The sequence below is a fragment of the Abramis brama genome (assembly GCF_963993115.1).
Source record: "Abramis brama genome assembly, chromosome: 20".
NCBI classification, from domain to species: domain Eukaryota; kingdom Metazoa; phylum Chordata; class Actinopteri; order Cypriniformes; family Leuciscidae; genus Abramis; species Abramis brama.
In genome coordinates, this window is record NC_139982.1 from 27,315,068 (window position 1) to 27,329,014 (window position 13,947).

The following is a 13,947-nucleotide window of genomic DNA, read 5'->3' on the forward strand; positions in this document are numbered from 1 at the left end:
AATCAAATTTGAGGACCAAAACTAATAGATAAATAATATTAGCATGCATCTGTGTACATATGAAATGGTGCACTGTAAAAAAAAAAAAAAAAAATTACATTGAAAATTTTGTTCAGTGCATTTCAGCTTGAAAAAAATCATTGATTCACATTTTACTGGCTTAATTTACGCTGGTGCTTTTGGCACTGTTAGTTAGCTGTCATATGGTTAAGAGTTTATATTTTTACTGAATTAACATTTTGTTTATCATCACCATGTTTGAGATTTGTGTGTTCGAGGCTTATGTCTGCCTCATTGCAACTGTTGAATTTAATATTTTTGCCTCAAGAGGAAAATAATACCCATATCATATGTATATCATGTGAAAGAATATTTGTTATTTTTGAATAACAAAACTTGAATTGTTAAATGCTGAACAATCTTTAGTTGCCTTTACAGGAACTTTTTACTCAAAAAAAGACGTTTTCAGTTTTTAGAGTTCACTTAAACTGATTGGCTATTGGGTTGCCTTATGTTTTAAAAGTTAACTTGTACATCATCAGTTTTCCATTGGTTTTCCAATTTTTTTCTCTAAAATGTCACTTTTTTCAATTTAATTTCACATTTATTTGTATCGCGCTTTTCACAATACACATTGTTTCAAAGCCGCTTTACAGAAAATACATTGAGTCCAATTAGTAATCTGTTATCAGAGGTAGCTGTCAAAGGTTATGTATTTCAGAAATATATACAAATCACAGTTAGCTAAAAATGTATTAATTTAAATAATGTAATAGCCTACTTTAAAGCAGAAACAATGATCTCATTGAAATAATGAATACTTGTCTGTTAACAAATGATTATGACATGAGTCATTTTGGTGGGTAGGTACTTAAGGTACTTTTTTCAGGAAATGCAAATCTGTTTTGAAATAATGTGTCATTGAAATTCAGTTAGTTATTAAGAAAATGTTTAAATACTCAGAAGTTTTCTTAAAGGAGAACTCCGGTCATTTTTAACATTGAGCTCATTTTTTGTAAATTTGGAGTGCTGTCAGTACAGAGAACAACGACAAAAATCGGTGTTGCCTACACCGTGTTATCCTCTTTTTAAAATTTGCACCCTGTTGACTTCAATGGGGCAAGTTTTAAACCTGCTTTTAGCCTCTTAACATCCTTGATGTGTCATTACAAGTGCACAGGTCATGTGAGTGATTCCTTCAGAGTGAACACGGGTGAATCTGACTGCAGTAGATGTGAAAGATATGAATAAAAGTGATGTTATTTCAGCTAGCGCATACCTGTATTTACATTCTGTTTTCGGTCGAAGTCCATAGTAATCGATTGTCGTGTTCACGCGCATAGGTTTAGTTACCAATGATCAATGATTCATATCTTTCACATCTACTGCAGTCAGATTCACCATGTTCACTCTGAAGGAATCACTCACATTGGCTGTGCACTTGTAATGACACATCAAGGATGTTAAGAGGCTAAAAGCAGGTTTAAAACTTGCCCCATTGAAGTCAACAGGGTGGCAGCACTCCAAATTTACAAAAAAAATGAGCTCAATGTTAAAATTGACCGGAGTTCTCCTTTAAATCCAGTGTATCTCTTCTGGTATTTACTGTATGTTACAGGCTGTATTTGGTAGGCTATCTAAGAGGTGACTGAGGGTCTGACCCATGTAATGCAGTGTTTAACCATTTAGTCCGGCTCCCAGAGAATAAATATGTACTTGTTTTGAACTTAATTAATTTGCTCATATTACTAAGAGCCAAATTTTGTAGAAAGAGAACTATATTCTTATGATACAGAACAAAATTCCATTTTAAGGACCATATTCAAGAAAATCGCGATTCATTATCATAGAATAAATAAATCAAACCGATTTGGAACAACTTGAGGGTGAATTAATGAATTCATTTTCAACGTTTGGGTAAAATTACGGATCTTGCCAGCCCAAAACTCATACCAGCAAAGTACACATTTAGAGTAAATTCTGGTGTAGTGCGTGTAGGCTACTATGTATTTTCTCCACACATTTCTTCAGAACTCACACCCTTGTTTGAGATGATAGCAGCGTAAATATAAGGTTTCTATTTATCCTGTTTATTCTCAAACACCGCTAGTGCATTAATGGTGGTGACTGTAATGATGTCCCAGACGAGGATCTACTAAAAGGGCTGCAGTCGATACAAGAAGCAAATTACCTCAACTTTGTTAAAAAAAACGTAGCCTACTTTACGTGAAGGTATTTGCAAATTGCATTAAATTGAAAATGCACACATTTTGCGACTGCGATTCCCCATTTCCGAACTCTTCACCTCCTGAAGATGTAATGACCTCTGGGACAAAATGAGTCTTCTTCAAGAAGAGACCTGCAAGATGGTATGAATTCAGCTCTCAAACTGTTCTTTCCTTACAAGCTTGAGAAATATTGTGTGAGGAAAATCTCTGGCCTGAGATTTAGCCTTGTTAAATTTACACAACTCTCCAGGCATGTCAAGAAAACACGTCTTTATGGAATGAATATCAGATCAAAACATCAGAGTGTTGTTATTAAGTGTAGGCTACTTTTAATAACCTTTGGCCTGAAAAGAATAGAATATTTAATGAAATAATGAATACTGTACAGTTTGAAGGGGTTTATTTTGATAATGGCCATCTCTATCTCATCTTATTACACACTACATTTTATTTGTTTAATTACAAACCACACACTACATGATTTTAGCACTGATTTCCCGCTCAACAGTTAATAAAGATCGTCAGTTGGAGGCAAATCTTTGCTTGTTCACGCGAGTGATGATCGCTATGTTTGAATTATCAAAGAAGCGAGGCTAAATATTTTAGATTATTTAAATTTTTTTTAGTAATAGGCGATAGAAAATGGTTGTGTTTTCCGAAAGAGAGTAAACAGAATACAACATTAAAAGAGTGCTGAATGCTTAGCCTACAGAAGAATTCAAAATCTATAATTAAAGATGGTCTTATAGGAAATTTTAGGATTTAAGCATTTTCATTGTAAATATGAACCCATATACTGTAGATTAAGAATACTATACTAAATGGCCTAAAATGATAAATTCAGAGTAAGATACTGGTAAAAAGAAAAAAAAATTCATACATTTCATCAAGTAAAACAGAAGGATTACTTTCAGATTTTACTTCAATGCTTTGTTTAATCGATGTATGCAGACTGGCATTTTACTGAAAAAAAATTCAGGAGACTGTAATTGATGCTCTTTATTATGCTTTATTTTGATTTGAATTCATTTCATTGGGAAGAAAAATACATTATTATATCATGCATTACCAGAAAGTCTAAAGAATAATGCCCCCTTCAAGAACCCACTAATAGATTATTCTTATAGTTAACTAATACCCCTAAATCAAACCACAAAGAAAAAATAAGTGGTGCAATATTTGCCAAAATAATTTTAGCCATTAATGCACTTCAACAATCAGCTAAAATCATTGTTATTGTCATTTTCAGTTATATATTTTAAAATTGTTGCTTTTTAGTGACAGATTATTGAGTCATCTTTAAATCAGCAGAAGTCAAGCAGGATCTTTTATCCAGAGTTCTTCTAGTCCACACACTTGGTAGGAGTGCATGTGCAGCTCTCAACATATGTGTAGTTATGAGGGATCACAATGCTATCGGCACACTTCAGCTTCACCTCTCGACTGCTGGTTTTCTCCTCTCGACAGCAAGAACAGCTGTGCTTCATGATGTTCTCTTCCATTGAATACCTGTGCAGGTTTCCAAGAAAACACCAGTCATATGAATGTAGCACAGCTGGATGTGAGTTTATCCTATTATACAGTATCCACACAAAGGCACACTAAAACATTTATGAATTTCATTGGATACCTGACAAAATATCAAACCAAATGGCTACTGCTTACAGATTTCCACAGAGCTAAGTTCTCTTTTCTGAGCCATTTTTTGTTTGGAGACATTTCAGCAGCTGGTGTCAAGGCAATTTTTAGTGGATGTATGAAGTAAGTTCCCCTCACATCTCATAAGCATAGTTCAATGTGGTGTCCCATTACTATTTTTAAAGCATTGCTTCTTTTTGTTGTGGGAACTATTAGATATTTTAGATAAACTGTTATCTAACATAACAGTAACTTAACAACTAGCATGTTAAATGCATCAAATGTCTGTATCCCCTCTTTAAAATGGTGGTTTTATTTAGCTTTAGTTAATGGGAAATATAAGTTTATCTATCAATAACTGCAGTTTCAATAACTAACTAGTCCCTACTGAGTGAAAACTAAAATCAAGCTGAATGTGTAACAACTGACATTTTTTTATAATAATACAATAAAATAAAATAAAATAAAAACTTTCACATTGTATTATGGTTGACGATCCACATTTCCTAAAAGTTAAGAATTTATTGACCATGTTGTGTGATCAAAGGTTTGTAATGCTCTCACAATGATTCTGTGTCACAGTGGCCAGTGCAGGAAGTGACTTCTACTTCCTCGATGGAAGTGCAACCATTGACATGCAGATGGGTGCGGTTCTTCCCAAGAACACAGTTGCTGGGTTCACCTGAAAGATAATGGAAGCAGGTAAGCTTGAGACTAAATCTCATCAACAGTACATGCATTGCATTTTAAGTAGTGCCTATTATAATATATTTTTTATTTACTTAACATAAATGAGCTACAGAAACACAATTGGGTGGACAAAATACTGTGTCAGGAAGGTTTGTATAAAGAATATCTTACAGATTTCGCAACATTCATCTATGTCAAGTCTACGTGTTCCCTGTAAAGACACAAATAATAGAAAAGAGTACATTATTTACACATTTCTTAAAATATGGTCAAATCTCTCAAAACATTTATCCAATTTTCCAAAACATATTGCACGTTCATACTAAAAAGTACATATTTTACTACAAAAAGCTTCTAATCCCAGGCTGAACAGTTAACACTGCCATCTAGAGTATTAAAGGAATAATTCACACCATTTTGTCATTAGTTACTCAACCTTTATTACTTTCTTTCTTGTATGAAACACAAAAGGTGATATTTATCGCAGAATTTCCAAGCTGGTCTTTTTCAGACATGGCTGTTCAACAACTTTGGTCAGTTCCTCACATATTGTAAAGAAGACTTGGAGTAAGAGTTGTATGGGCTACTTTGAATGTTTTTATGAACCTGACAACCCATGGCCCCTTATCCTCTTTCATTGGTTGGAATAACATGATGTTGATTAAATGATGACAGGAATTTTTCCCCTCTTTGATATACTAAAACCCAAGTGCAACTTTTGTTTTGCTAAATTATGAGTGTGTTTCTTTGGCCCTGTTAATTGTTTTGAGCATTGACCTTAGTCTGGAGAAATGTGGGGGAAAAGTAATATGTCCATACTTAAGCACTAGCAGAAAGCAACTGGCATATAAAATACAAACTGAACAAGTGTGTCATGTATGGAGTTGAATATAGAGATTGTACTTACTGGCACACAGTACCCTGGATTAAAGTCTGGGCATTTTTTAATGCTCTCCATAATTACTAACGAGCCATTCACTTCACGGCAGGAAGCAGTCGTACATTTGAACTTGTACCCCTCTTGAACCTAAACAAAAAGACAAATAGGCTATATTAGGATAGAAGAATACAGCAGATGTTTTGTCTAGTGAACTGAAAGAATAAAGAAAAGTTTGAGAATGTTTGAGAATGTACCTTGAGAATATGTCTGGTATTGTCTGGCGCATCATATATACATTTCTTTTGTATACATTCTCCACAGCACTCTCCAACGTTTTTCTCATATAACTCCCCCTTTGTGTGTAAAAACATGTTTTAGTTTGAATATTTCACTCTTTTTCAAAGACTCATTAAAAAGAACCAAGGTCGGATTCACAAAACATTCGTTTTAAGTTAAGAATATTTTGTATTCTTGAAAAGAATGTTTTTAAGACGTGTAATGCATGTATTGGGTAGTTACAAATGTTAAGCATTACCACACTAGCTTCATACAATACATATTATTAAAGAAAGCACATCAATCTGATTACTTATGGATTATTTGGTTGGATGTAAAAGTTTAGCTGGTAAACAAGAAGGCAATTTCACCCCTGTAAAACCATGGTGATAGGCTACTTCAGAAATTGACAGCCATGCAAAATACACCCAGAGCAAGTGTGCCATGAGTGGAGTTGAAGCTAGAGCTTCTACTTACAGGCCCACAGTCTTGTGAACTCAAGTAAGGACATTCTCTTATGCTCTTCTCAGTCACAAGCGAGCCATTCATTTCACGACAGGTTACATTTTCACATTTGAAACTGTGGACTTGTCCAACCTAACAAAAGACAGACAGACTTTGTGAGGATTGAAGAACAGAGCAGATTCTTTGTTTGGGGAACTGAAAGAATAAAGAAAAGTTTGAGTATGTTTTCAAATGTACCTTGATAGTCTGTCTGGTATTGTCTGGTGCGTCATATATACATTCCATTTGTATACATTCTCCACAGCACTCTCCAACTTTTTTCACATATGATTGCCCCTTTGTGTGTAAAAACATGTTTTAGTTAAGAATATTTTGTATTCTTGAAAATAATGTTTTTAAGACGTGTAATGCATGTATTGGGTAGTTACAAATGTTAAGCATTACCACACTAGCTTCATACAATACATATTATTAAAGAAAGCACATCAATCTGATTACTTATGGATTATTTGGTTGGATGTAAAAGTTTGGCTGGTAAACAAGAAGGCAATATCACCCCTGTAAAATCATGGTGATAGGCTACTTCAGAAAGTGACAGCCATGCAAAATACACCCAGAGCAAGTGTGCCATGAGTGGAGTTGAAGCTAGAGCTTCTACTTACAGGCAGACAGTCTTGTGAACTCAAGTAAAGACATTCTCTTATGCTCTTCTCAGTCACAAGCGAGCCATTAATTTCACGACAGGTAACAGTTTCACATTTGAAACTGCGGACTTGTCCAACCTAACAAAAGACAGACAGACAGACTTCGTGAGGATTGAAGAACAGAGCAGATTCTTTGTTTGGGGAACTGAAAGAATAAAGAAAAGTTCACAAAAATTTCAGATGTACCTGGAGAGTATATGTAGTACTGTCTGCCATGTCCATGTAAGTACAGTTCTTTGGTACACATGTTCCACAGCACTCTCCTTTTTGTTTCACATATTCAGAGCCCTTGAGGTGCAAAAACAAGTTTGTCGTTTTAATAATCACCTTTTCTGCATTTACAACTCAGATTACTATAGTATTACCCTATACTCTACCATATAGGGTATAGGGTTGAGGAAAGAGCAAGAGGTGATAACCAGTGATTTCTATTCTGGGTTCTAGAGGACCAAGAAATGGGTGTGTGAAATAAAGAAGACACCCAAAACCATTGCAAACCAATGGTGTGTGAAGGTGAGCAGAGACAATAGTGAGGAAAAGGTCAGTCGAGAGGTACAGGACATACTTTAAATTAGATGTTAAGACCAATGGTCTCTCCTTGCTGCGCTGCGCAGACAGTATAGCCAAATGTGAGAGAATGTACAGTGACTTTCTATCTGGGAGTTTACAGTATAAATCGGTCACATTCTTATAGTAGTAGTACACACGACTGATACTGTAACCATCCAAACTTTAATTGAAAAAAAATAATGGTACATTTATTGTAGTGTAAATTTTAATTATTACCTTAGCACAAGGTGCACAGACTTTAGTAAAACATGTCACATTGTGTAGTTGAGTCTTTGGGTCTTTATCCATTTCACAGTAACATTCCTCACAAGGCTTCATAGGGATGTTAACTCCAGGCTAGAGAGAAGAGCAAAGTAAGGAATGTGAACCCAACATTTGTTTTTTACAGTTAAAAAATAATAATTATGGACTGAAGCATCATGCGCATCCAAACCCCCTCATATTTTGTGTATTTGTAATAATTAAATTACAGTGGTGTGAAAAAGTGTTTGCCCCCTTGGTAAATATGATCAAATATGGCTGTAAAAAATAAATCAGTATTTTTAATCCTTTTGATAACTTAAGATGACTTAAGATGGGTTTGGTGCACACAGGGATAAAAAAGTAAACATGTGTAAAATGAAATACTCTGCTGTATCTTTAATGCTGGTAGAACATGGCGTTCAATTTAACAGTGGTGTTTGCCTTTGTGTCATTTTACAATTCCAGGCTTTTCCTATATATCGTATGCAATTAGAGTAAACAAATGAAGCACCTCACCTTGTATTCAGTGTTATTGTACACACAGACTTCTTTGCGCACTGGTCAGAAAAATAAATAATATTAGAAACTGTTTACTAATTCAGTTCAGTAAATCCTGACATATATGACACAAAATATGTCCATTGAATTTCCTTGTAAAGTATGTATACTATAACAGCAATAATATATGAACAATTACTCAGACTACTGGTTTAAATGTAGATGAATTAAAAATCTGAGACTTACCACAGGCTGGACAGCAACTATTATTAGTCGTATTTGCTGCCAACTCAAATCCAACATCACATTTCTTCTGAAGACACAGCTCGAGATCACACACTGAATGGTTTGAGATGAAACAGCGAGTCATTTAAAAAATTTTTTGAATGTTTGGATGCATTTTGATGGATGTTTGTTTTAGTTCGATTTTTTTAGCTCAAAAGTGGAACAAATTTTAAGGTGGTCTCAAACTAGATTAGTCATTTTTGTTGTCAAACTGTCTGAATACCTTGTAAGTGCTTGTCTGGTTCAAATTCTTAATCTTTATTATTATGATGTACTGTCACAAAAGTACTCGCTAACATGTTTTATATATTCAGAATGACTTAAAAACATTTATTTTGACTAACCACAGGTTGGACAGCAGTTTTCAATTGTTGTTTTGTATTCTTTGTCACAGGGTTTCATGGTGGGACAATTAACAAGCTCTTTCACAACACCAAAGCCGTCAATGGAGCAGTTGTATGTGGTGCAGTTAAAGATCCATGAATCCCCAGGCTACAAAAGAAGATGATCATTAGTGACACTTAGTTAATGCTAGCTAGTTTTGATTATTAATAGGCTGACTAAATTGATTAATGGTTAGCTTGTGACAATGTAGTTAACACCATCTGCTTTTAACATAAAAGCATTTTCGATCCTACCTTGAGGTAGGACCCTAGAACAAATAAGTTACAAAAAACACAATCCTATATGGTATTTTTAATGTTGCTTTTGAAGGAAAATGTAACCCACAACAGAGACATACCAGTCTAGGTAATCCATCAGGGCCCATACAATCTACAAGGAGGGATTGATACAAAATTAACAAAAGTATGGCATAAAGAGCATTCATCCATTAACACAGAGAGTAAATGAAGTAACATTTCTTACCGCAGTTAGGTGTACATTTATCTGTCGTTGAACTAATAAGATATGTGTTGTCAGGACAGAAACAACCTTCCATGAATGTATTTTGACAATTTTTGCCTTGGCAATCTTTCTCCACAAACAAATCATTGTATCTGGTATTTAAATACAATAGAAGACTGTTACATACTGTAATATTTGGAGCATTTAGTATTACATTTACTCTACACAAAGATGATGTTATGTCATGACTAGAGATTAGACCATTACCTTGTACTGCAGGTTTTTTCAATTTTAGGCCCACATCCCTTGTAGACTTTGTTACTTGGGCACTTGTATTCTGTTATGGAAACCAACAATTAATAAATTCAGAGTCCTCTTATAAGTGCAAATGTGTTAGGTATGCTTACTATATCAACATAATGAATTTCCACAGTTGAGGAGTATTAAAGTGGAGTATTAAAATTAAAAGATGCCTTAAAAATACTCTGCTATAAAGTACTGCAATGGTGGGTTAATTTGGCTGTTTTACCGCATAGCCCTTTGAGGTCAGCTGAGTTTTTCCAGTCCACACAAACAGACTGCTGGCCACATTGCTGTGCATAAGTCTCCAGGCTGATACATGCAACAGACTTATTTTTAAGGGCACACACATCATATTTGCATGCTTCATAATAGCTTTGATATGGAACAACCCCATGGCATTTTTCAAATAATCTGTAAAGAACATGCAAAATTGTGACTTTCAATACAGCAAAAAAATAAATAAATCAGAGATACAAAATAAAATACTTTTAGGACAGTTCACCTAAAAATGAAAATATGGACCACTTTCCTGCAGTTTAGCTCCAACCTTGATCAAAATCACCTTGATTAACTTGTTGAAGTGTGTTTGATTAGGGCTAGAGCTAAATTTGATTAGGGCTAGGTCCTTCAGGGAAAGTCACCATGTGACTTTCTTTGTTGTGGTTCTTTGTTCAATGCCTGCTACAGAGTGTGCGATTTCGCAATTAAGATCATTACAGACCACACTGTACGACATGAATCTAATAACCTTGGGTACAACATGCATAGACTGTACGATGATGACACCTATTGAATCGTAGTCTACGGCGCAAGTTTGTATAGAAGAATAAAACGTCATCAGCATGCGCTAGTGGTAAACAAATAGAGCAAGATGAATCGCACTTTGACAATTTTTGACAATTGTGGTTTTTATGTGCGCTTAAGTGTAGATGGCTCTACACTGGAATTTCAAACAAAAGAAAAAGAAACATTGGGGGTGATATTTGATGCTCATTTAACATTTGTTCCTCATGTTCAGAACACTGTCAAGACATAATTTTTTCATTTAAAATCTATGGGTGATAGGGCTTTTTCTTCAATCGTTCCAGAACTTTGGAATTCTCTGGCTGCTGAGATTTAGGGTAGCAGAATCCCTTAGCGTTTTTAAATCTTCCCTTAAAGCTTATTTTTTAGGGTAGTTTTTTGTAATTGTCATATTTTCTATTTAATTGTTGAACTTTTAATAGTGTTTTTTTAGTATTTTATCTTTGTTTGTATTTCACTTTCATTAATGCATTGTTTGTAAAATTGTTTTATTTGATCTTATTTTTGTGAAGCGCTTTGAAATGCTACTTTTAAAGGCACTATAGAAAATAAAGTTTATTATTATTATTATTATTATTATTATATCTGGAACAGTTTTTGAGTCAGAAGCATGCGTATGATGTCTGCGTAGGCAGCTTGCTAAGTTGTGGAACAGAGCAATTATGCAGTTATGATTACATTTTGAAAGATTAAAGCTTTGTCTTACTTGCTCTTGATGAGTTCACAGGTGTTGTACATTTCCGGTGCACAAGTTTTATTTGGTGTAGTTACATTAGGAGGATTGCATCCTGGGGGTACCATCCAGAACTGTGCCATGCTCTCACAAGATTTGTCAATTGTTCCGTTAGGGAGTCTGCAGTCATTTGCAGTGTTATTGTCACAGACCCCTTAATAATATTAACAGTATAAAGTAAAAAAAAAAAAAAAAAAAAAATACAGACACATTAGACATGCTGTTGAACAAGTCACACTATTTAGGTAGATAGAAAACTTGAATTATACTAGATCAGATTGCAGCCACAGTCACCAGATAATTTAAATGAACAAATAAACATTCAGGAAAAGTCTTGAGATGCCGATCTTTGTAGCGGACAGATAAAATCAAATTTATTTATCATTGTCATTTTACACCAAGGGATCTGAGATCTGTACTCACCACATTGTCCCTCAGTATTACCATGGAAGTACGAGAATGGGAGTTTGACAATAACACCTACATCACTGACTAAAATCTCAACTTTAATATCAGATACATTCACAAGCACTGTAATGCCAGTAGTGGTAATGATTATATCTCCCAGCTGGATTGTTGGCTTCATCTCTGTATCATTAACAAAGACCTGTGGGAAACAAGGCATTTTGGAGTTACGATGAAAATCATGTTCTAGAATATTGTTATTTTGCAATTTGCCATTAACAACATGAGAGCACTGGTTCGCACAGCAGAGAAAAACAATGCTAAATGATTTGCTTAAAAAGAAAATAACAATAAAATGCAACTAACCATATTATGCATAATTAAGAAAGCAAAATGAGTAATCTTACCACCTTTTAAAAGGAAAGAGAAAATGCTTTCCAAATAAGGGAGATGCTAACATGGATGTTATGTGACATACCCACATTCTTCTCTGAGTTCGGGCCAAATTCTGCACGCTAAATACGCATAAATTACTATATCTGATTTCATGTATGTGTGAACTCATGAAGTATAAAGTGGCAGTAAGAAAATGGCTAAAGAATTGAAAATTCCCATTTCCACTATCAGGGCAGTAATTAAGAAGTTCAAATCAACTAAAGATGTTACGAATCTGCCAGGAAGAGGACGTATGTACAGTATATACAGAAAGCCTTTAAAAAAAAAAAAAAAAAAAAAAAAAAAAACAGCTCCTACATCACCACAAGTTGTTTAGGAGGGTTTAAAAAAACCCTGCTCTCATACAAAAACAAACTATTCAGTTTTCATATTCATATTCAGTTGCCAGACACTACCGGTACTTCAAATTGGACTGGGTTCAATGGTCATATTAAACTAAAGAAATTGGTGCACACTGGGATAAAAAAAGTACCCTATGTGATCAATTAAATATAATGCTGGCCTATTTTTCTGCTGGAGGTCCTGGACATCTTGTTCAGATACATGGCATCATGGATTCTATCAAATACCAACCAAAAAAAATAAAAAAAATAAAAACCTGAATGCCTCTGCTAGAAATTGTATAATGGGCCTTCCATCAGAACATCAAAATAAAATAAATAAATAAATGGGGCACAAAATTAAGGTTCTGCCATGGCTATCCCAGTACCCTGATCTGAACCCTATAGACAACTGAAAAGAAGTGTGTATCCACATGGATTTTGGAAACTGGAGGATCTGGAGAGATTTAGTATGGAGGAATGATCTCTGATCTCTTGACAGATGTTTTCCAAACTTATCAGGCATTATAGGATATAACTCAGAGTTGTTATCTTGACAAAAGGAGGTTGCAAAATGTATTGAATAAAATTGTGCCATTAATTGTAGCCAATGGCCTGGTTTCACAGACAGGGTTTAGATTAAGCCAGGATTAGGCCTTAGTTCAATTAGGACATTGAAGCCGTTTTTTTATTTTTTTATTATTATTATAAACATGCCTTTGAAATAAAAAACATTATTGGTGTGCATCTTGAGACAATACAATGGCACTGACATATTTATGATTTTTTTGTCTTTTATGCATTTTAGTCTGGGACTAGCTTAAGCCTTTCCTGTGAAACCAGGGGAATGTGTATTAGAGAAAAAACATAAAGTCTCAAGAGATTTAGGAATTTTAGGAATCAGGTGATTCCCTGTCAGATTTTTGAATACAGTAAACAATTTTGGTACAGTGTTGTGGTGCCACTTGATGTCTAATGGCAAATCTGATCTTTAGAAAAAGATCTTGTCAGTGATTTGATGAAAGTGAAAGTATTTTAGGGATATATTTTGTCAATTTTGTTAGAACAAATTCGTGTTGAAATAGTCGTGGCACTCACCTGGACTTCTTTAGTGTTGCTTGTCAGCTTGATTTTATTGGATTTGTAATTCACAATGACATACTCTGGGCAGGCGAGATTATTTTTAACATCACAATAATAGTTTTTAATATGGACACTGATATTGTATCTTGGGATGATTTCTTGGAACAAAACGTAAGTGCAGTTTCCTTGGAAAGTATAATATTGTCCATCAAAGGTTTTGTAATGAGGGTCACCCCAGCTGTTGCATCTACCTGTTGTTTCAGAAAAACATTTAAAACAAGGTTAAATATAATGCAACTGAACAACATTAATATGTGTATTTTTTATATTACCATTGGGAATAATATTAATAATATAATTTCACTGAGCATAGTTTAAACTCACATGGGCACTCATACTTGGAGCAGCAGCCATTGTTATAATACACTTTCTCAGGTGGAAGTCCATTGACACAGTAAGGTTTGATTGCATCTGTTGAGTCACACTGTAAAGGGATTGAGTTAAAAAAAGACTACTAAAG

The 13,947-nt window shown here is 34.5% G+C and overlaps 1 protein-coding gene across 1 annotated transcript; it reads right to left on the reverse strand.

The window, feature by feature from the left end:
* Nucleotides 1-3,277: 3,277 nt before the first annotated feature.
* On the reverse strand, nucleotides 3,278-6,504 carry LOC311070456 (intestinal mucin-like protein). Its single transcript, XM_084094315.1, has 7 exons — nucleotides 6,415-6,504; nucleotides 6,190-6,309; nucleotides 5,691-5,789; nucleotides 5,464-5,583; nucleotides 4,728-4,767; nucleotides 4,431-4,548; nucleotides 3,278-3,737 (listed from the first exon to the last, which is right to left on the reverse strand). The coding sequence occupies exons 1-7, from the start codon at nucleotides 6,460-6,462 to the stop codon at nucleotides 3,572-3,574; spliced, it is 711 nt and encodes a 236-aa protein (XP_083950441.1). The 5' UTR covers nucleotides 6,463-6,504; the 3' UTR covers nucleotides 3,278-3,571.
* Nucleotides 6,505-13,947: the final 7,443 nt, after the last annotated feature.